The sequence below is a fragment of the Dendropsophus ebraccatus genome, chromosome 6 (genome assembly GCF_027789765.1).
Source record: "Dendropsophus ebraccatus isolate aDenEbr1 chromosome 6, aDenEbr1.pat, whole genome shotgun sequence".
NCBI lineage: Eukaryota > Metazoa > Chordata > Amphibia > Anura > Hylidae > Dendropsophus > Dendropsophus ebraccatus.
In genome coordinates, this window is record NC_091459.1 from 53,916,749 (window position 1) to 53,943,588 (window position 26,840).

Sequence of the window (26,840 nt, forward strand, 5' to 3'; positions counted from 1 at the left end):
AAACAAACAATTGTGATTGTTTACGTTAAGCCGATACTTGAGACAATGTATTCATAAAGCATTCACAGCTCGTCACTACACGGATGCATTCTGCTTACTTGTCATCCTTGAACGCTTTCAATTCCTTGTGCTCTTTCTGCGCCTTCTCTCTCTTGCGAGAATCACTCGATTCCCGGGAACACTTGGAGTCTCCACGTTCTTTACTGTGCTCTTTTCTGCGACGGTCTGTATCAATCAAGCTACTCTTTACTTTCTTTTCTATCTGGAAAGATAGTAGTACCAATTTTTTAATGCACTTTAAAAGTCTTGTCCAGTCTACTTATAGAAGAGGAAATCATACAGTTTTTTTTACTATACATGTATCAACAATTGTGCTTACATATCTTTCATATCAGAATCCGGTCCGCACATTAGAAGGTTACAGGCCACAGAATAGTCTTAGCTATGGGCTAGCAGAACTACCCATGATAACAGTCATGTACACACACACCATGTGACCCCTATCATTCAGTTAGCATGAAAACCATGACAAATGGTGGAATAATTATTAATGATTATTATTCCACAACAATTTTACTGTATTTACTTGTATGGCTGTCACCTGTCTCTAGGGGACATTGTCATGTTGTTTATAAAGATAAAGGTGTGTTGTCATGAAGCGAAGGTAAAATCCGATGTGTACCACATATGCAGGTAAGTAGGAAAACAAATGTTCTGCTTTCAGTAAAGAAGATTACATCACTAACATTTTTCTTCTCTATGCATATGATCACTTCCTGGTTTCCTCTCTGACCCTGCTGTTGCCATGCAAAAGTGCAGACACTTTCCCACATTACCCCTTGCTTGCATGGGAAGTGAAAACCAACAGGCAGTACTAATGGGACAGATCATGTGACTGGGATTGAACCAAGCATGTGTGACCCAAGAAAGTTTATGCCTGGCGGGCCATAACATGTAGGTTGAACTTGAAAGACTCCTGTCTTTTTTCCAACCTTATTAACTAGGTAACTATGTAACCAAGGGCAGCAAACAAAGCAGCACATGGAGGTTAGCGAGTCTACAGCTCTCAAAGGATAAAACTAAAAAATTTGAAATTTCATTTAACATAATGCATCAGTAACGACTAGATTTCTCCGACACAACCCCTTTAAACCTTAGTGGCCACCAATACAGCTTTCTACCATGGTTACTAATAGACCTTATTCTGATCTTACGGGATACGGATCTGCGGTTCTCCTGTGTCAAGTTTGACAGCTGTAACTAACCAGACCAGAGAATGGAAAAACGGATCCAAGCAAATACACACAATTTAAACAGACTACAAAAACACAGTGTGTTAGCAACGCTTTGATGTCAGGGTACCTCTTTAATAAAACTTTTTATTAAAATTGTATTCTAGTCTAAAGAGAAGAGACACAAAATACCTTGGACGGCTCTTCCTTCACCTTGTCTTCACTCTGTATAAATGTATGTTTTCTCTGGATGTTGGGTGACAGATCTATCCTCCTACAAGATGAAGTGAAAATAAAATACAACATGTTTCTCTGTCTAAGGTCTTATTTGCACCACATTTTTACAGTACGAGGTCGGTATACATCACTATACCAGCAACAATATATTTTACCGTATACAAGAGGTGCCCAATGAGTAACAGACTGACTGGGGTTACTAATGACTACATTTAGTCTGTTTAACAATCAGATATGTTTTACAGGACTCAAAATCTTAGTGGACTATGCTTCTGAGTCTTTGAAAACTAAAAGTAGAGAAAGAAAGTACACTGAGCATAATAAGTAAGCTACAGTCAGGCATCAAAGCAGTTTTCCAGGCAAAATATTTTACATGTTGCGGTCACAATCGGACAAGCAGTGTATTATTTCCAGTCTGGAGAGCAGGAGAGGTTTTCTATGGGGATTTAATACTGCTCTGGACAGTTCCTGACATGAACAGAGGTGGCAGCAGAGAGCACTCTGTCAGACTGGAGAGAATACACCACTTCCTGCAGGACATACAGCAGCTGATATGTTATAGAAGTAATTTACAAATCTCTGGCACTTACTGGCACCAAATCATTTGAAAGAAAACATTTTTGGTGAACAACCCCCTTTAAAAGGGTTAATCTTCCAGGATTGGAGGATTGTTGCCCCACCTTCCGGAAGTGTTCACTGCCCTCACAAGTTCAATTACTGGAAAATGATATATGTTTTGGTATTTATGGCACATACCTGTGTATTTCGGGGCTTTTTGGACGATTGGCATGTTCATCCGTGCCTGCCTGATACCCTGCAAACCTCTCACTGAGGGTCTTTCCGTCACCCTTGAAATAATGCTCTGTTGGTTGTAGAGGAGAAAAACTGCCTCATTAGTTTAACTCCCTTTAAACATAAAGCCACAGATCTTACACAGGGGCTCGAAGAATGTCAAGAAATATTACTAGGTTGAATCCTATTAAAAGAGAGAAAAGGGAAAACATGTATGACATAAGGTAATACTTCTCTTCTATTGGATATTTATCCCTTATTAATCTCCATGTTCACAACTTTTACCAATATAAAACGTCATTCATTTGTAGCAACCATGCTTAAAATATTTCTACAGTTTATGACTACAGAGTCTGTCTGGAGTCTGTCGCCATGCAGACACTTCGGTTTGCATGAAAGATTTTTTTGAGGCAAATATAGACTGCATTTACACGTTCTGTGAAATTGTCCTTGTTTGCGGATCTGTGACCAGGGACAATTTTAGGTACCATTGAATCCTGTGAGTCTATTTTGAAGATCAGTGCTGGGAAAAAATAGGACATGTCATAACTCGGATCACGGCAAGGATTGGCCAATAAAATTCTATGGTATCCTTGTGTATCAAATCAAACTATTTTTTTTTTTTTTTTTTTTTTAACACCAGTTCAACATTCTATGTGGACATGGATATGGATGTAGTAGGACACAAATACGGACCAAATTGCATGAATAACTGAGTAAAAAATAGCGGACCTTTATGCAAAGTGGGAAAAATCACTGAACGTGTGAATAAGGCCTTATTTATTAACAAATACCGTAAAAGTACCGCACATGCTTTGTGGCAAATATTATAATAGCATAAAATGGCAGAGTATAAGAACTTTGTAAATGCTCCCAGACCTCTCACAGAACTGCCATAGTGAATCATTTTAGGATAGGTAAGGTCATACTGATTTCAGAACCTTCAAAATCACATTATAAAGGTATGTTGACTTATTATGCAGAAAGAAAACAAATTGATACATTATACACTGTTTGCCATAGGCTTTCACATCCTACTTTGATTTCTAGTATTTCTTTAAGGGTTTTTTGCAGTGTCTATTTATAATGGAAGCCAGTTAAATCTACTGTGGTTAATATAGTAAGATATGATGGTGGACTCTCGGTCTTCCAATCAACACTAAGGGGGAGATTTATCAAAGGGTGTAAAATTTAGACTGGTGCAAACTTGCCACAGCAAGTGGTTGCTGGGGGAAGTTTCCACCAGTCTAAATTTTACACCCTTTGATAAATCTCCCCCTAACTGTTTGGGCTATAGTATTTCACTTAAAAATAACCTTAAATATGTTGCTTCCCATGGGGATAACGTAACAAACAGCCTATACTTACCTTCCGCATTTCCTTGGTGACCTCCTACATCCTTATTGGTCCCAGCTGAATGATTAAAGTAACACTGTCACCCCCTATTTGCATTTTGACTGCTCTCCCCAGGTGTAAAGGGTAAATGTTACAGCTTTTATTACTTATTTTATATCACACCTCATGGTGCTTGTTCTGGTAAAAAGTCGTTTTATCACCTGTGGATTGGTATATGTGGGCGGGGCCTCACAGCTTTTTGTGACACATCGCCCCGCCCATAGTGCCACTTGGCTCCGCCCCTATTCATGACGTCATTCCCGCATAGGCCCCCGCCCCCTTAGCGGCCATTGGTGTGGGACAATGTAGGGGGTGGGGCCTAGAGCTTTAGGCTAGCCCTTCCAATGGCTGCTGAAGGGACAGGGCCTATGTGGCAATGATGTCACGGATGGGGGCAGGGCTAAGTGGTGCTAGGGGCAGAGCTATGTGGCACAAAGACCATGAGGCCCCGCCCACATAAACCAATCCACAGGTGATAAAAACAACTTTTTACCAGAACAAGCACCATGAGGTGTGATATAAAATAAGTAATGAAAGCTGTAACATTTACCCTTTACACCTGTGGAGAGCAGTCAAAATGCAAATAGGGGGTGACAGTGTCACTTTAAGCCTCCTCCGGATTCGGACGATTAACGTGCCGTGTATTAGAGACAACGATCAGCCGATGATATAAAACGAAGATGATATAGGACGACACCAGGGGAGCACAGAAAAGTAAGATTAGGCTGTTTGTTATGTTCTCCCCATGGGCAGCAACATATTTATAGTTATTTTAACAATAATAATAATAATAATAATAATAATATTTATTTGTATAGCACCAACAGATTCCACAACTATCTATTATAGCTGTAGTGGATACACTGCCCAACTGAGTTAAAGGAGAAGTCTCAATAAAAATATTTTAAAAAAAGACAGGTGGGGAAACATAATCAACAATGTATACTTGGCTACCCTCATGCCCCACAGCACACTCCCGTGTACAGCTGACAGCCACTGCCCTCCTGCAGCTCTTCCAGCTGCAAAGTCACATAGCTGACTGATCGATTGCCGGTTCAGCCAATCAGTAACACTGCCCCAGTCACTGACTAGCTGAGCAGACAATCGATCAGCCGGGCAGTGGTGTTGTAGCTGGGGGAGCAGGGTATGTAATGTATCTGGATGATGGCTGCCAGTGAGACCCGGTAGCTGTGCAATGGAGGCACAGGGACGGGCGAGTATACTTTGTTTAGTATGTTCCCTTTATCTTTTCAGTTAACAAAATTAAAAGTGAAAAAAACATCACGTCATTCACTATTTTCACTATGGAGGGAAAAAAACCCACCAAAATAATTGCTTTCCGGTGTAACTACATTACCAAATGTACAAAACTGATAATGGTCTCTGCCAAACTACCCACAAACACGCACATTGGTCTCCGCCAAATGTGCACGGGGGGCATTCTTATCTCTAGGTAGGAAGAGGATATGTCTATAGACAGTGGGTACAGGTAGGTACATATGCCTTCCATAGTAATATAACCTATGCAAATAAACAATGTAATCTGTGTCGCTACCGTTCCCCAATTATTACAGTTTATATGTTAAAATGAGAGCATGTGCCCAATTGGTATAACAGAAAGGAACCGTTTGGTAGCATGCACAGTAAATGTGTGAATGTCATCATAACATCTCAGTACTGGCATTAAAGAATGACTGGAGCATCTTGTAATGTGAGGTCACCTGTAATCACGGTTCATGCAATACTACAAATAAATCCTGTGAAAGAAATCAATATACAGCTATGTCCACTTACCGCCCAGCATCCAGTACAAGTCTCAAAATCAAGAAAAACACCTGGAAAGAGCCACTACAAGGTAGAGCCTCAAGCTTAATTCCAGCAAACCCAGGGAATTTAGGATCTGGCAATTTAGCCATGTGTGTCAGGAGGACTTTAGCCTGTTTTTGCCCCAGCAACAGTATATCTTATTGTGTTACATGGGCTTTCAAAACATTTTCCAGGACCTATTTATAACGAAAAAGAAATCAACACTGGCCAGTTCCAGCTCAGGAGCGGTGTACATGGAAAAACATCACAAAACCAGATCAGAAACTTCAACCACCCATTGTAAAGAAATGCTGTGTGAGACAACCAACCTTCTTTAGTTATAGAGAAACTGTCAGGGAAACAAATAAGAAATCAACATGGGTTGTGATTAGAGATGAGTGAACCGGGTTCGGGTCCATCTGAACCCGATCATTCGGTATTTGATTAGCGGGGGCTGCTGAACTTGGATAAAGCTCCAAGGTTGTCTGGAAAACATGGATACAGCCAATGACTACAACCATGATTTCCACATAGCCTTAGGGCTTTATCCAACTTCAGCAGCCACTGCTAATCAAATGCCGAAAGTTCGGGTTCGGATGAACTCGAGCGTGCTAGAGGTTCGCTCATCTCTAGTTGTGATCACAAGTGGTTTTGCAAAACAAGAAATGTTTGTTGGTCTGTCTCTGCAATGTGAACACTGCTCAATAAAGAAGATTAATTAAGGACAGGCTGATGAGTGCTGTGATCATTTGCAATATACTCTGTTTAGATCTAAATCAGCATGATACATAAGGCCACTAGGTGTCTCTTTTACTGTACATGTTTACAGCTGCTGCATGTTTACATTCAATAGCAGAGAATCCAGGGGGTGCTCGCATTGTATGGTCAGCTCTCCTGTCACACAGCACTAAAACATCTGGAACCACACAGTGACAGTTACTAATATAATTATCCTAAGTTATTTGCCCTCAGCTGATATACAACCTGCATGATGAACAGGTGTCTTTCCTTGCGTGAGCACACAAAGGACTGGGACTTCCTGCGTTTGGACTTCCTCTTATTTTGAACAGAGAAAAGACCAAATACCAGCATAGAGGGAGCATGGAGTGCAGTTTGGCCATATGATTTTATGCTTTGGCTTTAAAGCAATAAACAATATAGATAGAGAAAAAGAGAGGGTATATTGCGAAACGGCTTGCTATCACAACCCCTGTTGATTTCTTACAAAAAAAAAAAAAAAATGCAACAGGTACGCTTTAAGGGTAGCTTCACACGGGCGGGCTCGCAGCGAGATTCTCGCTGCGAGCCCGGCAGGTCCTGTCAGTTTCCATAAACTACATACTTGCTGCGGACCGCAGCGAGTATGTAATTGTACCGCGCTTAACCCCTTCTACTCCCGCCGGCTCCCCCGCTGTAAGCAGCATACATTACCTGTCCTTGCTGCACGGGTCCGGCGTCCTGCTCTCCCGCCCGGCCAATCAGTGGCTGCGGCTGGGCAACACACTAATTGGCCGGACGGGAGAGCAGGACGCCGGACCCGAGCAGCAAGGACAGGTAATGTATGCTGCTTACAGCGGGGGAGCCGGCGGGAGTAGAAGGAGTTAAGCGCGGTACAATTACATACTCGCTGCGGTCCGCAGCAAGTATGTAGTTTATGGGAACTGCCAGGACCTGCCGGGCTCGCAGCGAGAATCTCGCTGCGAGCCCGCCCGTGTGAAGCTACCCTAACTCTATTGTGTCTACAACTCCACAATGGACAGGAGGGAACACGCCATTAAACTAGCTGCTCACATATTTCATCCAATAAGATGGAATATTTTATTGCACCTAACCATAGTTGTTGACCTCTTGCAATATCTTACACACATGATGTTTTAAAAGGGATCTTTGAGACAGGCCTCCTACAATCCACTTAATGGCGGGAATAGGATAAACTGCAATACAAGAGAACAGATTCTATCCAGTGTAACATACTTTAATACGGGATAAAGAGGTCACAATGCTCACATGAGTGCAGTGTCTCCTTTAAAGGGGTACTCTGGAAAAAAATATTTTTTTAATCAGCTGTGTCAGAAAGTTATAGATATGTAGTTTACATTGTTTTTAAATCTCTAGTCTTCCAGTACTTATGTTGTATGCCCTGCAATAAGTGGCGTGACACCTCTGTCCATGTCAGGAACTGTCCAGAGTAGTAGCAAATCTCCATAGAAAACTTCTGCTCTGGACAGTTCCTACTTGAACAGAGGTGGCAGTACAGAGCACTGTGTCAGACTGGAAAGAATACACCACTTCCTGCAGGGCATAAATCAGCTGATAAGCACTAAATAAGTAAATTGCAAATCTATATAACTTTATGACACAAGTTAATTTGAAAGAAAAAAAATAACCACTGGATAAGATGATTGCCAGGGTACCAGGAGTCAGACCTCCACCCATCAGATATTAATAGCCTTTGCTAAGGACATCAATTAAAAAAAATAATGCTGGAGAGCCCTTTAAGAAATCCACAGTATCTAGGCCTATTGGTGAATATTAGGCATATGTAACTGGTCGGCTACAAACTAATAAACCTGTGTAGGGCAAAACTTACTAAGGAGGGTGGAGGCTGAATCAAAGAAGGCAACTCATTTAAAGACAATTAGAAACTACAGTATAAAAAAAAACACAACAATTATTTAAATACTTATCCTGGACCAAGGTCTTATTCAACAGCACATTGCAGCCATACTATCATTTACCTTAAGCCTATAGGATTAAACATCATCATGGTGCAACAGGAGCACAGAAACTTACCTTAATACCTGAAAATATAAAACATACTAAACATGGCTGAAAACTTTTTAATTGCTATTCTGTCTTCTTCTTAACTATATGCCTCAAATATAAAACGACTATATATAAAAAGCCCAAATGGTGGAGCTTCCCATAGCAACAACAACAAAAAAAACCCTGTCATTTCATTGGAAGCTATGGACAACTGCACAAAATGTTGTTTGAACCAGTTTGACACTTCATGATTTTTCAGGGAAAAAAAAATCATTGATGGCCTATCCACAGGATGGGTGATCAATTGCTGATCAAGCACCAGCTGTTCAGCTCTGACACTCCACAGTCAACAGGACTAGAAGCAGTTGTCTCTGTACACCAGGCATGTCCAAAGTCCGGCCCGCGTTCCGAACTTTTACGGCCCCCCAGGTATCCGGCAGCAACAGATACCTTGCGCCACGCCACTCTAGTGCACAGAAAAGGAAAGCCGAAATCTCGCGATGTCCGAGATTTCGGCTTTCCTTTCCCGTGCACTAGAGCAGTGTTTTTCAACCAGTGTGCCGCGGGCGCCGTCCCCCTCACCTACTGGCCCGGACGTGCTCCACCAATCAGGGGTGACCAGGAGCGTGGTGCGCCACGCACCACGCTCCCGGTCTCCCCTGATTGGAGGAGCACGACCGGGCCAGTAGGCTAGGGGGACGGCGCCCGCGCCGAGCATCTCAAGGAAGGTGAGCAGGGATGGGGGAGAAACAGGAGAGAAGCAGGGGGGAGAGAAACATGGGGATGGGGGAGAAGCAGGGGGGAGAGAAACATGGGAATGGGGAGAAACGGGAGAGAAGCAGGGGGGAGAAAAACATGGGGATGGGGAGAAACGGGAGAGAAGCAGGGGGGAGAAAAACATGGGGATGGGGGAGAGAAACAGGGATATCCCTTTTGTGTTTATCGAAACAGGCCCAGGTTTCACACTGTGAGTATAAATACATTTAGAATCTATATTATTAACTATATGTATAATATGTACTGTTTTAGTGTCATTTTGTGCCATTTTGGTTGGTGGTGTGCCCCGGGATTTTTTTAAGTATAAAAAGTATGCCGTTTTCAATAAACTTTGTAAAAAAAAGTTTATTTGCATTCATTTTAATGGTCCAAAGAATGTCAAGCAAAATGGTCGGCCCTCGCACATGTTCACTTCATCAAATTTGGCACTCTTCGAAAAAAGTTTGGACATGCCTGCTGTACACTGTGTAGGGGTGGTGACTAGAGACAAGCCAAATTGTCGAAAGTTCAGGTTAGCAAGAAACCAAATGATCTGCATTTAAATCCTGCTGCCTGGAAAAGGTGTATGCAGCCCGAGATGGCCCCAGATACGGCCATTGGCAAGTGGTGACGCATAACTGCAGCTCAGCTCCTGTTTGAGTGAATGGTAGCTAAAGTGCAGTAACCAGGCCCGGCCAGTGGCCACTACAACTTCACTGTGTAGTGTGGGCTCTGAACAGCTGATCAGTGGGGGTTCTGGGTGTCAGCAGCCTTTCAATGAGTGAACTATTCTGTAGATACCCAGAAAACCCCTTCATCTAGGTTTAGTGATACAGAGATACAATGCATACAAAGTGCAATTGGAGCAAAAGATGAAACACAGATCTTGTACAGTTTTTACTGCTTAAGCAATCCAACCATAAACTGACAAGTAAAAGTACTGGAAATATTGCAAGAAAAGTCATGCTCCTTGTGTGGAGAAACACGGATGCAGTGATGTCTAGGTGCTGTTTTTCTACTGGCGAAAGAACTGGTCGCCACATACAAAGTAAATGAAAATCATGGTAATAATTTTTTTTACAATTAGCTGGATGAACAGCAACACTGCTTAATACTGCTTTATAATGTCTTCTATACTGTACATGCCAGTTTGCGAGTAGTTATAGAGGGGTAGTATCTCCTCAACCATTCTGCAGCAGCATTCAATGAAGACTGATAAAAAGGGCGAAAACTGCAGAACAATTCAGGATACAGTCATATAATGGAAATAATGCTATTATCTTTGTACAGGCACAACGATTTCCTCTTAGGATAGGTGATACATTAAAAGGGGTTATCTAGGCTTAGAAAAACATGTCTGCTTCCTTCCAGAAACAGCCCCTCACCTGTCCTCAGTTTGGGTGAGGTTTTGCAGCTCAGTTCCTGAATTGTAAAACCGCACACAACCTGAGGACAGGGGTGGTGCTATTTTTGCAAGAAGGTAGCTGCGCTTTTTCTAATCCTAGATAACCATTTTAATGGGGGTATTTCCACTTCTCTAAATATTTTAAGGTTCACGGTCCCCTCTGACCTGCTTGCAGAAGACAGAGGGGGTCAGAAAGTCAAAAACAGCTGAAGCAGGTGAATTATGAACTTTGCATAATTCCCAATAAAAGGGGTATACATGTTGATTCATCCCCTTACTCACACACCTCGTGGAGACTAAGGGCCCTATTCCACCGGACGATTATCGTTCGCATAATGGTTAACGATTAACGATCTTAAACGACCGCTATTGCGAAAGACCTGAAAACGTTCACTCATTTCCATGGAATGTTAATCGTTACTTATGATCGTATTTGCGATCGTTTTTTCTTTGCTATTGCGTTCTTATCTACTGCGAACGACCGAACTAAGTCTTATTCAATGCGAACGTTTTGCGAACGAGCAACGATAAAAATAGGTCCAGGTCTTATAAAGGGATCAACTATTTCTCGTTCAGTCGTTAATCGTTAACTGCATTTCAACCGAACGATTATCGTTTAGATTCGAACGATTTAACGATAATCTGAACGATAATCGTCTGGTGGAATAGGGCCCTAACAATTTGTTCCCTACTTGCTATTATCTTTTCAGCCTTCTTCTCCCAGTTCCGAGCTGCTTTCTGCTGAAGACACAAAAAAATGTGATCTGTTCACTCCAACTCCACTCTGGGCCCTCAGCTCATTTAAACATTGTCCCTAGCCAGCTGTCTCTGCACTCTGTAATGCCTTAAGGGTTAAACCAAGGTCACGTTGCTGGTGACCTCACTGTGATTAACCCTCCCGGCATTACAGAGAGCAGCGACAGCCCAGGGATACTGTTTTTGAAGAGCAGTCTTGAAAAAGGTGTGTGTGGGGGGGAATCAGAACAGAGACAGAGTGAAAAGCTCACACACACTTTACTGTGTCTTCTGTAAAAAAGCAGCTGCCTCAGAACTGGAGGAAGGAGACTGAAAATATAACAAGTAAGGAACGGACTGTTAGTCTCCAGGAGGGTTGATGATTCAACATGTATTTTACTTGACTAGAATACCCCTGACTCTGTACCCACAATTTGACCCCCCCCAAACCACTTGAACCTTCGGATAGCTGCTTTTAATCCAAGATCTGTCCTGGGGTCCGTCTGGAAGGTGATACAGTTATTGTCCTAAAAAACAACTTTTAAACTGGCAGCCCCATGCCCAAAGGGCGTGGCTTAGATTGTGTATGCACAACCTCTCTGTTACTCCTCCCCGCCCTTCTCATTATTAGGAATGCTCCAGGCAGATTGTCTCCTATTCCTCACCTGTGTAAGCCCGGCACATTTAAGACACCTGTCCAATGTTCAGACAGGAGGAAATGTTTTAGTGGCATTCCTAATGATTGAGAGTGGGGAGGAGAGACGGAAGGGTGGTGCAAAGTTAGGGCACAGATACTTCTGTAGGGCACGGGGCTGCAAGTTTAAGAGTTGTTTTTAGGACAATACCTGCATCACCTGCGAAACGGACCCCAGGACAGATCTTGGATTAAAAGCAGCTATTCGAAAGGTACAAGTGGTTCGGAAGGGTCAGATTGTGAGTACAGAGTCGCTTTAAATGTAACTCCCATAGTTACGTAAACAGCATAGCCCGTGGAGGCTAAGTGGTGGGTGCAACTCCAATTAAAGACAATAGGAGTTGCGCAAAGGGCACACCTGCTTTTTTGTTTTTCGGCTCACCCATTAGGAAAGAAGGGGCCAGGAAGCATTTGAGTGAGATGCGAATACTCATTCTAGCGAGTACTCAAAACAAAATAAGCTAAGAACAAAGAAATAAAAATTAAAAAAAACTAACAAAGATGTAGACATCCACGTATCATTGTCACTGCTTACCTTTGACAAACTGTACTAAGGACACCACATGGTAGATAAATGACTCAGGAGAGGTTTTGTTGGAGAAGGAAACCTTCATGTGGTCAAAGATGGATCGGAAGTCTTTCTGCCTCTTGACTGAATGTACAAGAGTATTGGCTAGCAGACGGTCACTAGCCAGAGAGGATGGCCTTCATTGTAACAAGAGAATAATATTTAGATTATGCTCCATTTATCTGATATTATTTGTCTCTAATAAAATCTCCTTACCTGATGTCATCAATTGGAACGGCAGGGATCCGAACTTTGACCTCAGGACGGTGAGATTCTGTGGCTACCATTCTGATCCTAAGTGGGCTATCTTCCCTAAACACTACTTTCTCCCTCACATCATCACTTGGGTGTAAAGGGAAATTGCAGCTGAACGGATCTTTTATCTTATCCGACAGAGCTGGGTCAGGCGACTTGGGTTCCTTTTTAGCCCCTTTATCATCATCTTTATGCCTTTCTTTGGTGGTCACCTTATGCCCCTTGCCCTCCCTGACCTTTTCACCTTCCTTACTGACTTTCATCACAGCTTTGGACTTGTACTTTGTCCCTTCTTCTTCAGCATTCCACTGGGACGTAGAAGAAAAACCTTTGCCTTGATCTGCTAACACAGACTTTCTAAACTGCCTATAATCCTCAGCTTCCTCTAAGTCTTCACTTTCGGAAACTGATAAAAACTGAGATTTAACAGACTCTTTTTCCAAAAGATAATCTAACATATCGCGATCATCCCAATTCCGACCCGCTTCCTTTTTAGGCTTATCCGAAGTCTTATCCTTGTGGCTATCTTTCTCTCTATTATTAGCTTTTTCAATTGGAAATAACCTGTGTTCTTCATCTGTATATCTAGAAAAGTAAGATTAACATTCAGCATAACTACAATGTGTTCATTGTACAGTGTGTAGAAGCAATTCTACACAGAAAGTTGCAATGACAACCAGGAGCACGAAGCTGGACACAAAGCAATTTTTGGCACTGATAACTTTTGAAACACAAGAGATATTGCAACTCTGCTGGTGACAATAGATTTCAGAGACAACGGTGGTCTTCTTTGATATGCTACATGACCACCTTGCCCTTAATTAAATATGGTTGCGTTCAATACTCCGGCCATGTTCTGGACATAGCCTAAAAGACAGCCCCTCCCCCCACCCCTGCAGTATTCAGATGTCATATTCCTGTCTTTTGAAATAAAGGGGTCTCCTGAGACTTTTGAGTCACCTTGTACAATACGTTTCCTTTTTACCATAAACAGTGAAATATATTGCAGTGCTTAGATGAGGGCATAATAGTTTAGACTGCAACACACAAGACAGGGTGGTACAAGACAAATGCCAATGTCTATTTTACAATTTATTACTGCGACAGGTTTGCGTGCTTCAGTACTGATAATAAATGAAGGACAATCGCCTTACCTTTTTAGGAACTTTGTACCTTTGACAATGTCTTGCTCTGCCGTTTCGGTGAACAAAGAATAGTGAGAACGACCTTCATCATGGGAAGTGTTCTGGGACACCGCAGTCTTTGCAGGACTCTTTTGAACAGGGATATGAATGGGACTGTTTTGTGAAGGACTGTATCGAGTTGAACCGTTGCCACCTGAGCCAGAACCAGACCTTTCTGGGCTATGGGCTATGGAATGTGAATTTTGAGACACAGTGTCTTTACCAGAGTGGACCACACTAAGGATAGGGCCGTCAGATTGGGAAGAACTTTCACTTGGTGGAGAAGCTACTGGTGAAGGACTACAAGGGGACCTTGGACTATTTTCATATGCAGACAGCCCTGTCCAACTCTCACCATGCAAATCCAGTTCTTTTTCATCTAAAGGCTCAGATGGGTCAAAAGCATCTTTATTCTCATCACCCGATTTCTCATTGGAGGGACTTTTGGACTTTTCGGCCTCTTCAGTTTTTTGCTTAGGTTTCTCATGGGAAGACCGAGATTTTCTTTCAGGAGATTTGCTGTAAAGGGACGAAGAACGGGACGAAGATGATCTCTGAGACTGAGAAGACTTGTAGGATCTCTGTGATCGGCTTCTAGATCTTTGAGATGATGCAGAACGCCTCTTTGGACTCCTAGAGCGAGAGCGGCCACGTCGAGGACTTCGGGAGTACCTACGATTCCACATTGGGCGATAACCGCCACGATGGTACCTGCCACCTCCTCCTTGGTAGTAGCCTCTTGCTCTTCCCCTGAAGCCATAGGGGCGTCTCATTCCTCTATTATTTCTATAATCTCTGCGGAAATCTCTATTGTACACTCGTTCTCTGCTGCGAGATCGCGAGTATGTTCTTGACCTAGACCGGGAACTTAAATTAAAATATATTATTAAATTTTAATATATTTATAGTAATTGTGATAGAAAAAAAAACTAAAGCAGTTGTCAGTTTACCCAAGTAAATAAATGCTTGGGTTAGAAACCTCATGTTAAAAGGAAACCTTTCACCAAGATAATGCTATCTAGTCTATTGCCATCATGTTATAGAGCAGAAGGAGCTGAGCAGATTGATATAGATCTTTGTGAGAAAAGATTCTGTATAACTTGTAACATGTTGATTGATATTCCTGCTCATTCTGTGTTTAGAAGTCCAGTGGGCGGTGTCACTCAATGGACTTGACTCTTTAACCTCCATTCACACTGTGTGAAACTGGCAGAATTCAATGGCATGGAATCCTGCCAGCCTCCGTGTCACAATAGCAGCTTGCGCACCTCTTTTCTCCACGCGGAAGAATGGACATGTGAACAGAGCCTAAGCATGGAAACATCAGATTTCTATCAATAAATTATAAGTTATAGTAAACATTTTCCCATTAGATACATATCAATCTGCTCAGCTCCTTCCTTGCTATACCATGATGCCGATAGCTTAAGTAGCATTTTCATGGTGACAGGTTCCCTTTAAGTTTCTGTTTTGATGTTTAGCTAGATAGGTTACTTGCAAGAACTGTTAAAGGGGAACTCTGGTGAAAATAAAACTATTTTCAAATCATTTGGTGTCAAAGACACAGATTTGTAATTTACTTCCATTTAAAAAACTCAAGTACTTATCAGCTGCTGTATGTCCTGAAGGAAGTTGTGTATTCTTTCCAGTATGACACACAGCTCTCGGCTGCCACCTCTGTCCATGTCAGGAACTGTCTAAGTCTCTGACAGGAATTTGCTACCGTTCCAGACAGTTCCTGACATGGAAAGAGGTGGCAGCAGAGAGCACTGTGTCATACTGGAAAGAATACACTACTTCCTACAGGACGTTCAGCAGCTGATAAGTACTGAAACACCAGATTTTTTTTTAACTGAAGCAGTAATTTACAAATCCGTATAACTGACATGAGTTAGTTTTTTTTTTTTCTTTTGCCCACAGTACCCCTTTAAATAAACATTGTTTTTCTTGAAAAACTGCAACTGCTGTTGACTGCATGCAAGATGGTTGCATAGTAAATAAAGACACAAATATAGTATATAACAGTCGTCTAAGAGTCAAAATAAGGAAGTGGCAATAAAAAGAACAAACCATGTATATATTGACACATCATTTGTACTATTATAATTTACTGCTAAAGTCTAAAATATAGTATACTAAGCTGAACGGCATATCTGCATCACAGGGTAATCATTAAAGGAGGTACCGAGGCCTGAACAAGTGGATGAAGACAAGGAGATGAGGACCAAGGTTGTCAGGAGAATATTTCTACTTGGTTCTGCTCACATAAATGCACCCAGGTCACATATGCTGCTAACATTTCCATAGCAAATATGCAACCAAACTGCAAGACAACATTTTCCTGCCGATTTCAACAGTTCTGTTGTGGATCTACAGGAAATATGCAATAAAACATTTGGGATCACAGAGGGTCTAAGCAGTCAAGATTCTCCCCATCATGAAACACTGATCCCCTATTCTCCCCATCATCAGCCACTGATCCCCTATTCTCCCCATCATCAGCCACTGATCCCCTATTCTCCCCATCATCAGCCACTGATCCCCTATTCTAACCATCATCAGCCCCTGATCCCCTATTCTCCCATCAGCCTCTGATTCCCTATTCTCCCCATCATCAGCCTCTGATTCCCTATTCTCCCCATCATCAGCCCCTGATTCCCTATTCTCCCCATCATCAGCCCCTGATTCCCTATTCTCCCCATCATCAGCCCCTGATCCCCTATTCTCCCATCAGCCCTTGATCCCCTATTCTCCCATCAGCCCCTGATCCCCTATTCTCCCATCAGCCCCTGATCCCCTATTCTCCCATCAGCCCCTGATCCCCTATTCTCCCATCAGCCCCTGATCCCCTATTCTCCCATCAGCCCCTGATCCCCTATTCTCCCATCAGCCCCTGATCCCCTATTCTCCCATCAGCCCCTGATCCCCTATTCTCCCATCAGCCCCTGATCCCCTATTCTCCCATCAGCCCCTGATCCCCTATTCTCCCATCAGCCCCTGATCCCCTATTCTCCCATCAGCCCCTGATCCCCTATTCTCCCATCAGCCCCTGATCCCCTATTCTCCCATCAGCCCCTGATCCCCTATTCTCCCATCAGCCCCTGATCCCCTATTCTCCCATCAGCCCCTGATCCCCTATTCTCCCATCAGCCCCTGATCCCCTATTCTCCCATCAGCCCCTGATCCCCTATTCTCCCATCAGCCCCTGATCCCCTATTCTCCCATCAGCCCCTGATCCCCTATTCTCCCATCAGCCCCTGATCCCCTATTCTCCCATCAGCCCCTGATCCCCTATTCTCCCATCAGCCCCTGATCCCCTATTCTCCCATCAGCCCCTGATCCCCTATTCTCCCATCAGCCCCTGATCCCCTATTCTCCCATCAGCCCCTGATCCCCTATTCTCCCATCAGCCCCTGATCCCCTATTCTCCCATCAGCCCCTGATCCCCTATTCTCCCATCAGCCCCTGATCCCCTATTCTCCCATCAGCCCCTGATCCCCTATTCTCCCCATCATCAGCCCCCGGATTCCCTATTCTCCCCATCATCAGCCCCCGGATTCCCTACTCTCCCCATCATCAGGCACTGATCCCCTACTCTCCCCATCATTAGACACTGATCCCCTACTCTCCCCATCATCAGACACTGATCCCCTACTCTCCCCATCATCAGCCCCTGATCCCCTACTCTCCCCATCATCAGACACTGATCCTCTACTCTCCCCATCATCAGACACTGATCCCCTACTCTCCCCATCATCAGACACTGATCCCCTATTCAGCCCATCATCAGACACTGATCCCCTACTCTCCCCATCATCAGACACTGATCCCCTACTCTCCCCATCATCAGACACTGATCCCCTACTCTCCCCATCATCAGACACTGATCCCCCTATTCTCCCCATCATCAGACACTGATCCCCTATTCTAACCATCATCAGCCCCTGGATCCCCTATTCTCCCCATCATCAGCCCCCGGATTCCCTATTCTCCCCATCATCAGCCCCCGGATTCCCTATTCTCCCCATCATCAGGCACTGATCCCCTACTCTCCCCATCATTATACACTGATCCCCTACTCTCCCCATCATCAGACACTGATCCCCTACTCTCCCCATCATCAGACACTGATCCCCTACTCTCCCCATCATCAGACACTGATCCCCTACTCTCCCCATCATCAGACACTGATCCCCTACTCTCCCCATCATCAGACACTGATCCTCTACTCTCCCCATCATCAGACACTGATCCCCTACTCTCCCCATCATCAGACACTGATCCCCTACTCTCCCCATCATCAGACACTGATCCCCTACTCTCCCCATCATCAGACACTGATCCCCTACTCTCCCCATCATCAGACACTGATCCTCTACTCTCCCCATCATCAGACACTGATCCTCTACTCTCCCCATCATCAGACACTGATCCCCTACTCTCCCCATCATCAGACACTGATCCCCTACTCTCCCCATCATCAGACACTGATCCCCTACTCTCCCCATCATCAGACACTGATCCCCTACTCTCCCCATCATCAGACACTGATCCCCTATTCAGCCCATCATCAGACACTGATCCCCTATTCAGCCCATCATCAGACACTGATCCCCTATTCAGCCCATCATCAGACACTGATCCCCTATAGTATAGTGGCAACAGCAGACCGCACTCCCTGGAGACGTTGGGTGCCAGTGCAAAAGGATTCCTCAATCCTACATGTATATAGAAACAAAAGCACTGCACTTCCAATTTTATGATGCTCTTGAAAAGAAATTTATTCATATGAAAATAAGAATTTTGTCACAATTTTGTTTCTATATACTGATCACCTACAGGACATAAGTAGTTTAAGAGGAACAACCTACTTATTGAAGAAAATTTGCCACAAATCCACACGCAACACACAGCAGAAAATGACATGCTGTAGATGTAGCCACATTACATTGTAAACAAAAAGCAAAATCTTAAACAAATAGAGTGAATTTGTTGTGTGGATCCCTAATCCTTCTTTCAGACAGTACATATTGTTGTGCTTTCTGGTTGAGTAGTTGCTCAATACTACAACTCCCAGAATGCATTGCTTCCCCTCTGCTTTTCATTACAACTCTCCCATCCTGCCTACTCCCCCTCATATATTGCTGAACATTTCAGTACACAGCAGACTATTGACTAAAACTAAAGCAGCGGCTGTATTCATTCTCTGTCTGCTTCTCTGGCCAAGGTATCATTCATTACAAGGCAGCATGCTGTCCCTAAATGACTTACTAAAGACAATAATTAAGGCAAAAGAAGGGAAAGGACTGTGCAACTATATCAGTAGCTGCATAATTCACCCAGCAGTCGGGCACATTGCTGAATCAGCCCTCTACTCTAACAATAAAAAAAGAAGTCAAGCAAAATTTTTTATTAAGGTATTGTATTGCCTACCAAAAGTTCTACAAATTACCAATATACACTTATTATGGGAAATCTTACAAAGTGCTTTTTCCCCTGCACTTACTACTGCATCAAGGCTTCACTTCCTGGATAACATGGTGATGTCACAACCCGACTCCCAGAGCTGTGCGGGCTGTGGCTGCTGGAGAGGATGATGGCAGGGGGACACAGAGACACAGGGCACTGGGGGGACACTGAGCATCCCTCTGCCATCATCCTCTCCAGCAGCCACAGCCCGCACAGCTCTGGGAGTCGGGTCGTGACATCACCATTTTATCCAGGAAGTGAAGCCTTGATGCAGTAGTAAGTGCAGGGAAAAAAGCACTTCCTATAATAAGTGTATATTGGTGATTTGTATAACTTTTGGGGTGGCTATACAACACTAATAAAAAATTTCGTCGGACTTCTCTTTAAAGGTCACAGTCGGGTGGTCTGACACTGTCAGGCCACCCTGTCTGCTGAATATAGGACACAATCAGCCCCTAAACTGTCCTCGGTGGGGTGGGGAAGGTTGGTGCTCTGGAGTTGACTCTCCATAATTCAAGCTGCATCTGGCTATGTAGTCCTGAGCTCATGTAGCGCAGGCCGCTGGCTCCCCTGCAGGACAGAGTGCAGAAAGAATTGTTTTGAAAATCAAATTTGCGATTTTCACAATACCTTGGGGCCCCCCAAAGTGAATTAATCTAATTTCTTTAAAGGGAACCTGTCACCCCCCGTGCCGGGGTGACAGGCTCCCGACCCCCGTTAGAGACCCCTATACTTACCTCATCCCGCCGGGTCCCACTTCTGGATTCGGTCGGGTCCCGGAGATCTCAGCCGCTGCAGCCCGGCGCGCGCGCTGACAGATGAGTCCAACGCTCATAGAGAATGACGGAGCGCTGGACTCTCCTGTCATTCTCTATGGGTGTTGGACTCATCTCTCAGCGCGCGCGCCGGGCTGCAGCGGCTGAGATCTCCGGGACCCGACCGAATCCAGAAGCGGGACCCGGCGGGATGAGGTAAGTATAGGGGTCTCTAACGGGGGGTCGGGAGCCTGTCACCCCGGTACGGGGGGTGACAGGTTCCCTTTAATTAATCACTCAGCATTCCATAAAGAAACATCAAATGCCACAGGTGAATGAGAATGCACGTAATCTGCTGTAGGTATTGGAATATTCTATCCTGGCCACCATCAGACAATAATCAGCTACAACAAGGTGGTCACTGTAGAAGCTTCCAACTTTAGCTTCCATGATGTCCGCCTTTACTCATTGTCTACAAGTAGTAAGACCCTGGCAAATATTCATGTGGTGATATCAGATGTGAATGCACACACTCCCAAATACACAACATACTAGGTTATAAAATACTGCATGTATCAATCTCCCCTGGAATAGTATTCTCAGCACCTGGACTCTACTATCTGCATTCAGTCTGCAATTTGCATCTCATCTGTATAAACTACAATAATCCACCAGCTGTCACATAGCTCATTGTATAAACACCTGTTCTCTTAAGAAGCAATACATAATGCCAAATACAAGTCATGTCTTTACCTATATCTTTTCTTCCTCGAGTGTGACCTTGATCGCGAGGAAGATGGCGATCGGGATCTTGAAGAATGGGACCTTGAGTTTGATCGCCCCATTTTCGAAAACTAATGGGTAACTGAAAAGATAAACACACAACACATTGGTTAGTAGAAGATATTGTCCCAGTCCTCTCTCTGCCTATGGTAGGAACCCACTGGAGCAGTATAAATCACTCACATGGGTCGTCTCTCTGCCAGAGGACAGTCCAATGTAGACGATCTCCTGTGATGGGATTTTTGGATCTTCTATAACACTGAAGTGACTGACTGAGTAGACAATTCCTTCTGTTCAGATGTCAAGTGAACAGCAGCTGAGCATCAGTAACCATGCATGACTGACTATGCATTAAAGGGGTGCTCCAGCATGGGGACACTTTCTGGGGGGGACTGGGGAGGAGGTGGCTGAAATAAAAGACGTCCACTCACCTCCCCGGTTCCAGCGGCGGGTCACTCATCGCGGCGCTCCGGTACCCGGCTGCTTCCTGGTGTCTGACGCCAACCGAGACGCTACATCTCAGGGCCGCTCAGCCACTCAATGAAGGAGGCGGGACCCGAGCGGACTTCAAACGGATCCCGCCTCCTTCACGTCCAGGGTCGCCTAAGGGTTAAAGGGGTTATGCAGCGCTACAAAAACATGGCCACTTTTCCCCCTCTCTTGTCTCCAGTTTGGGTGGGGTTTTGAAACTCAGTTCAATTGAAGTAAATGGAGCTTAATTGTAAACTGCACCTGAACTGGAGACAACAGTAGGGGGAAAAGTGGCCATGTTTTTGTAGCGCTGGATAACCCCTTTAAAGAGCTAAATAATGATCAGGGAAATGCTTCGGTGAAAAACAGTCCCATTGACTTCCATTGGAGTTTCTGTTTTCAAAAAACAGACCATATTGTTCTTTTCAGAACAGGTAAGTGCTCAAAAACGTGTGTGGAAAACGTTTGAATGACCACATACAAATCAAAGGGTCCTTATTGCGTCCGTAAATTGGGATCCTTATTAGCTGACAAAAAAAAAAAAAACCTAAGGCAGTGGGAGACCTGTTCATATGGGACCTCATACTGACCAGTGACACATAGAGCTACACAGACATTCCTCACAGTCTATACTGATGCGCCTAGTGATGGGGCAAAGCTGTCATCCATTGTGCAGGATTAAAAGGGGTACTCTGGAGGAAAGTATATACCTTTTAAATTAACTGGTGTTACAAAGTTATGCAGATTTGTAAATTACTTCTATGTAAAAGTGTACTTATCAGCTGCTGTATGTCCTGCAGGAAGTAGTGCATTCTTTCCAGTCTGAAACAGTGCTCTCTGCTGCCACCTCTGTCCATGACAGGAACTGTCCAGAGGAGTAGCAAATCCCAATAGAAAACCTCTCCTGCTCTGGACAGTTCCTGACATGGACAGAGGTGGCAGTAGAGAGGACAGTGTCAGACAGGAAAGAATACACCACTTCCTGCAGGACATACAGCAGCTGATAAGTACTGGAAGTACTTATCAGTAATTTACAAATCTATACAACTTTTTGGTACTAGTTGATTAGAAATAATTTTACTGGAGTACCCCTTTAAATGTTGCACACTGCTGTTTCTGATCGAGCACAGCTACACCTGAGGGCAGCTATGGTAGATCCAGTGTCCTGCTGCCCTAGAAGGGACATCAGATGGTTACAGGTGTAATGGCTCAGGAGGCCTAGGTATAGGAGGGCAGGGCCTGTTTAGCCCATCCATGGTGAGCGCTGGAGGGGGAGGAGTGCACACATGCAGCAGAACAGGCGGATGCAGCCTGCACACAGTACACGGGATAAGCCGCATACGTGCAGATGGGGGCCCCCTCATAGTATGTTATATCCAGCAGTGCATGGCGCGGGGTCAAAGGTCCTGCAGGCTCCAGCCCCAGGCAGCAGGCCATGCGCACATTGCAGCGGTACTGCTGGCGGTATTAGGAGCCATGTTACATATATGGGCCCGAGAAGAGATATGTCCGCCATAGAGCACTGTGCACACCCCGGAACGCACCTGACAGAACAGTCGCGGATCACACGGATGTACGCTCGCGCTTTTCCACCATTCCTCCCTTTCCTTCTCCGTGTGACGTGATGGCCCCGGGGGGCGGTGACAACAGGAACTATCACACCGGAAGTGGAGGACTGGTGACGTCACCGCGCACGAGCCGCACACAAACGTAAGAAAGAGATAAGCGAGCCACTGCCCCGCCCCCTAAAGTGAGGCAAATGGCTTCACTGGTGTGAGGGAGGGTATGCGGCAGGTCCCTCCACAGGACGCACTCGTCTCTACAGTAATTGCTGTCACTGGTTACTTCACTTCCCCTTTAAAAAGAGCAAAAAGCTATTGTATCTACCCAAAATTGTACATAGAAAAACCACACCTCAGTCCTCAGAATAGGGCAACACCATGTGTAGTTATGCTGTTTACAGTGTCTCACAGAGGTCAGTGCACTCCCCACAGTATCTCACAGAGGTCAGTGCACTCCTCTCCGTATCTCACAGAGGTCAGTGCACTCCCCACAGTATCTCACAGAGGTCAGTGCACTCCTCACAGTATCTCACAGAGGTCAGTGCACTCCCCACAGTATCTCACAGAGGTCAGTGCACTCCCCACAGTATCTCACAGAGGTCAGTTCACTCCTCTCAGTATCACAGAGGTCAGTGCACTCCTCTCAGTATCTCACAGAGGGCAGTGCACTCCTCACAGTATCACAGAGGTCAGTGCACTCCTCACAGTATCACAGAGGTCAGTGCACTCCTCACAGTATCTCACAGAGGTCAGTGCACTCCTCACAGTATCTCACAGAGGTCAGTTCACTCCTCTCAGTATCACAGAGGTCAGTGCACTCCTCTCAGTATCTCACAGAGGTCAGTGCACTCCTCACAATATCACAGAGGACAGTGCACTCCTCTCAGTATCACAGAGGTCAGTGCACTCCTCACAGTATCACAGAGGTCAGTGCACTCCTCAGTATCTCACAGAAGTCAGTGCACTCCTCTCAGTATCACAGAGGTCAGTGCACTCCTCTCAGTATCACAGAGGTCAGTGCACTCCTCAGTATCTCACAGAAGTCAGTGCACTCCTCTCAGTATCACAGAGGTCAGTGCACTCCTCACAGTATCACAGAGGACAGTGCACTCCTCTCAGTATCTCACAGAGGTCAGTGCACTCCTCTCAGTGTCTCACAGAGGTCAGTGCACTCCTCTCAGTATCACAGAGGTCAGTGCACTCCTCACAGTATCACAGAGGACAGTGCACTCCTCACAGTATCACAGAGGTCAGTGCACTCCTCTCAGTATCTCACAGAGGTCAGTGCACTCCTCTCAGTATCTCACAGAGGTCAGTGCACTCCTCCCAGTATCTCACAGAGGTCAGTGCACTCCTCACAATATCTCACAGAGGTCAGTGCACCCCGCACAGTATCTCACAGAGGTCAGTGCACTCCCCACAGTATCTCACAGAGGTCAGTGCACCATCACAGTATCTCACAGTTTTGTATGTGTGTGTGTTTGTGTGTATATATATATATATATATATATATATATATATATATATATATAAAATATCTTTTCACGGGATGACAATGAAGATCTGACCCTCTGATACGATTTGTATAACAGTGTCATGGAAATTATAAAGCTTGTTTACTTTCATGCTCCCTCCTAAAGCATATAGCTCCCACCCCACAATACTATGAGTTCTATTGTCGTCCTGTCAATACCACAGAGAGAGGTCACTGCAGCGAACCAGGCGGAGCTGTTTTCAGGAAAGAAGTAGGCAGGGGCACTGCTAGGATTCACGGGGCCCCATAGCAAAAATTTTTAAGGGGCCCCCCTACGCACAACACAAAGCACGGCGCATGCATATATATATATATATATATATATATATATATATATATATACTCACCGGCCACTTTATTAGGTACACCATGCTAGTAACGGGTTGGACCCCCTTTTGCCTTCAGAACTGCCTCAATTCTTCGTGGCATAGATTCAACAAGGTGCTGGAAGCATTCCTCAGAGATTTTGGTCCATATTGACATGATGGCATCACACAGTTGCCGCAGATTTGTCGGCTGCACATCCATGATGCGAATCTCCCGTTCCACCACATACCAAAGATGCTCTATTGGATTGAGATCTGGTGACTGTGGAGGCCATTTGAGTACAGTGAACTCATTGTCATGTTCAAGAAACCAGTCTGAGATGATTCTAGCTTTATGACATGGCGCATTATCCTGCTGAAAGTAGCCATTAGATGTTGGGTACATTGTGGTCATAAAGGGATGGACATGGTCAGCAACAATACTCAGGTAGGCTGTGGCGTTGCAACGATGCTCAGTTGGTACCAAGGGGCCCAAAGAGTGCCAAGAAAATATTCCCCACACCATGACACCACCACCACCACCAGCCTGAACCGTTGATACAAGGCAGGATGGATCCATGCTTTCATGTTGTTGACGCCATTCTGACCCTACCATCCGAATGCCGCAGCAGAAATCGAGACTCATCAGACCAGGCAACGTTTTTCCAATCTTATACTGTCCAATTTCGATGAGCTTGTGCAAATTGTAGCCTCAGTTTCCTGTTCTTAGCTGAAAGGAGTGGCACCCGGTGTGGTCTTCTGCTGCTGTAGCCCATCTGCCTCAAAGTTCCACGTACTGTGCGTTCAGAGATGCTCTTCTGCCTACCTTGATTGTAACGGTTGGCTATTTGAGTCACTGTTGCCTTTCTATCAGCTCGAACCAGTCTGCCCATTCTCCTCTGACCTCTGGCATCAACAAGGCATTTCTGCCCACAGAACTGCCGCTCACTGGATGTTTTTTCTTTTTTGGACCATTCTCTGTAAACCCTAGAGATGGTTGTGCCCATACTGATGCTCGGTTTGAACTGCAGGAGATTGTCTTGACCATGTCTACATGCCTAAATGCACTGAGTTGCCGCCATGTGATTGGCTGATTAGAAATTAAGTGGTAACGTGCAGTTGGACAGGTATACCTAATAAAGTGGCCGGTGAGTGTATATGTATATATATATATATATATATATATATATATATATATATATATATATATATATACTGCTGGTGCACTGATAACCCCTGACCTCTGCACAGAGCTCTGCACATTTTCCATTCCTATATGATTGCACAGCTGGAGAACAGAGGACAGAGGTTATCAGTGCAGTGAAGGAGAGATCTCTGTCTTCTGCTTGTTAACCCTTTTTTTGTGTTGCAGCATGTAAGTAAACATTGGGACTAGAGATGAGCGAACCTCGAGCATGCTCAAGTCCATCCGAACCCGAACTTTTGGCATTTGATTAGCAGTGGCTGCTGAAGTTGGATAAAGCCCTAAGGCTATGTGGAAAACATGGATACAGCCAATGACTATATCCATGTTTTCTAGACAACCTTAGAGCTTTTTCCAAGTTCAGCAGCCTCCACTAATCAAATGCCGAAAGTTCAGGTTCGGAAGGACCCGAACCCGGTTCGCTCATCTCTAATTGGGTTACTTACACACTGCAGTACATAAGGGGTTAAGAAGAAGGACACAAGCTCTTACCTTCTGCCCTGGGCCCCCCTCCTGCACGGGCCCCATAGCAACTGCCTACCCTGCCTCTATGGTAGCTACACCACTGGAGGTAGGGTATCCAATGTGGCTTGAAAGGGACCTCCCAGAAGCTAGAACAAGGTGGACCCTAAAAAGCCTGACTTCTGACCCTGTCAGTCTTCTGGTGGGGGGATTTGACTTACACTATGTCACAAAAGTATCACTGTCATTTAAAAAAAAAAAATGGAGGACTTCCAGTTCCAGCGCGCACAGGATGGCAGCACTGTGAAGGAGCTCTCACAGTAACTCGCTATAGACTCGGCTCCCAGCTGTTACCCGTTACCACGGTAAATACCAGAACACCTGACATACTCCTCTACCCGTTAGGGACATGGAGAAACAACAGCAGCGCGCTGGGAAGCAACACAGAGCCCCCTCTTCCTCTATACCTC

The 26,840-nt window shown here is 44.7% G+C and overlaps 1 protein-coding gene across 5 annotated transcripts in view; it reads right to left on the reverse strand.

Moving 5' to 3' along the window:
- BCLAF1 (BCL2 associated transcription factor 1) overlaps window positions 1-22,953 on the reverse strand; it is a 33,609-nt gene extending 10,656 nt beyond the window's left edge. For 4 of the 5 annotated variants that reach the window (XR_011363648.1, XM_069974998.1, XM_069974997.1 and 1 more), the window contains exons 1-8: window positions 22,848-22,953; window positions 20,803-20,914; window positions 13,796-14,692; window positions 12,603-13,226; window positions 12,354-12,523; window positions 2,226-2,331; window positions 1,425-1,506; window positions 99-262 (exon numbers count right to left, since the gene is read on the reverse strand). Coding sequence is in view for 4 of the 5 variants with exons in the window: in XM_069974998.1 (XP_069831099.1) it covers window positions 99-262; window positions 1,425-1,506; window positions 2,226-2,331; window positions 12,354-12,523; window positions 12,603-13,226; window positions 13,796-14,692; window positions 20,803-20,894 (2,135 nt within the window). In the remaining variant the exon portion in view is untranslated. Of the gene's footprint in view, window positions 1-98; window positions 263-1,424; window positions 1,507-2,225; window positions 2,332-12,353; window positions 12,524-12,602; window positions 13,227-13,795; window positions 14,693-20,802; window positions 20,915-21,015; window positions 21,117-22,847 lie in introns of those variants that run through there. The other variant, XM_069974996.1, reaches the window with a different exon arrangement.
- Between the last annotated feature and the right edge of the window lie 3,887 nt (window positions 22,954-26,840).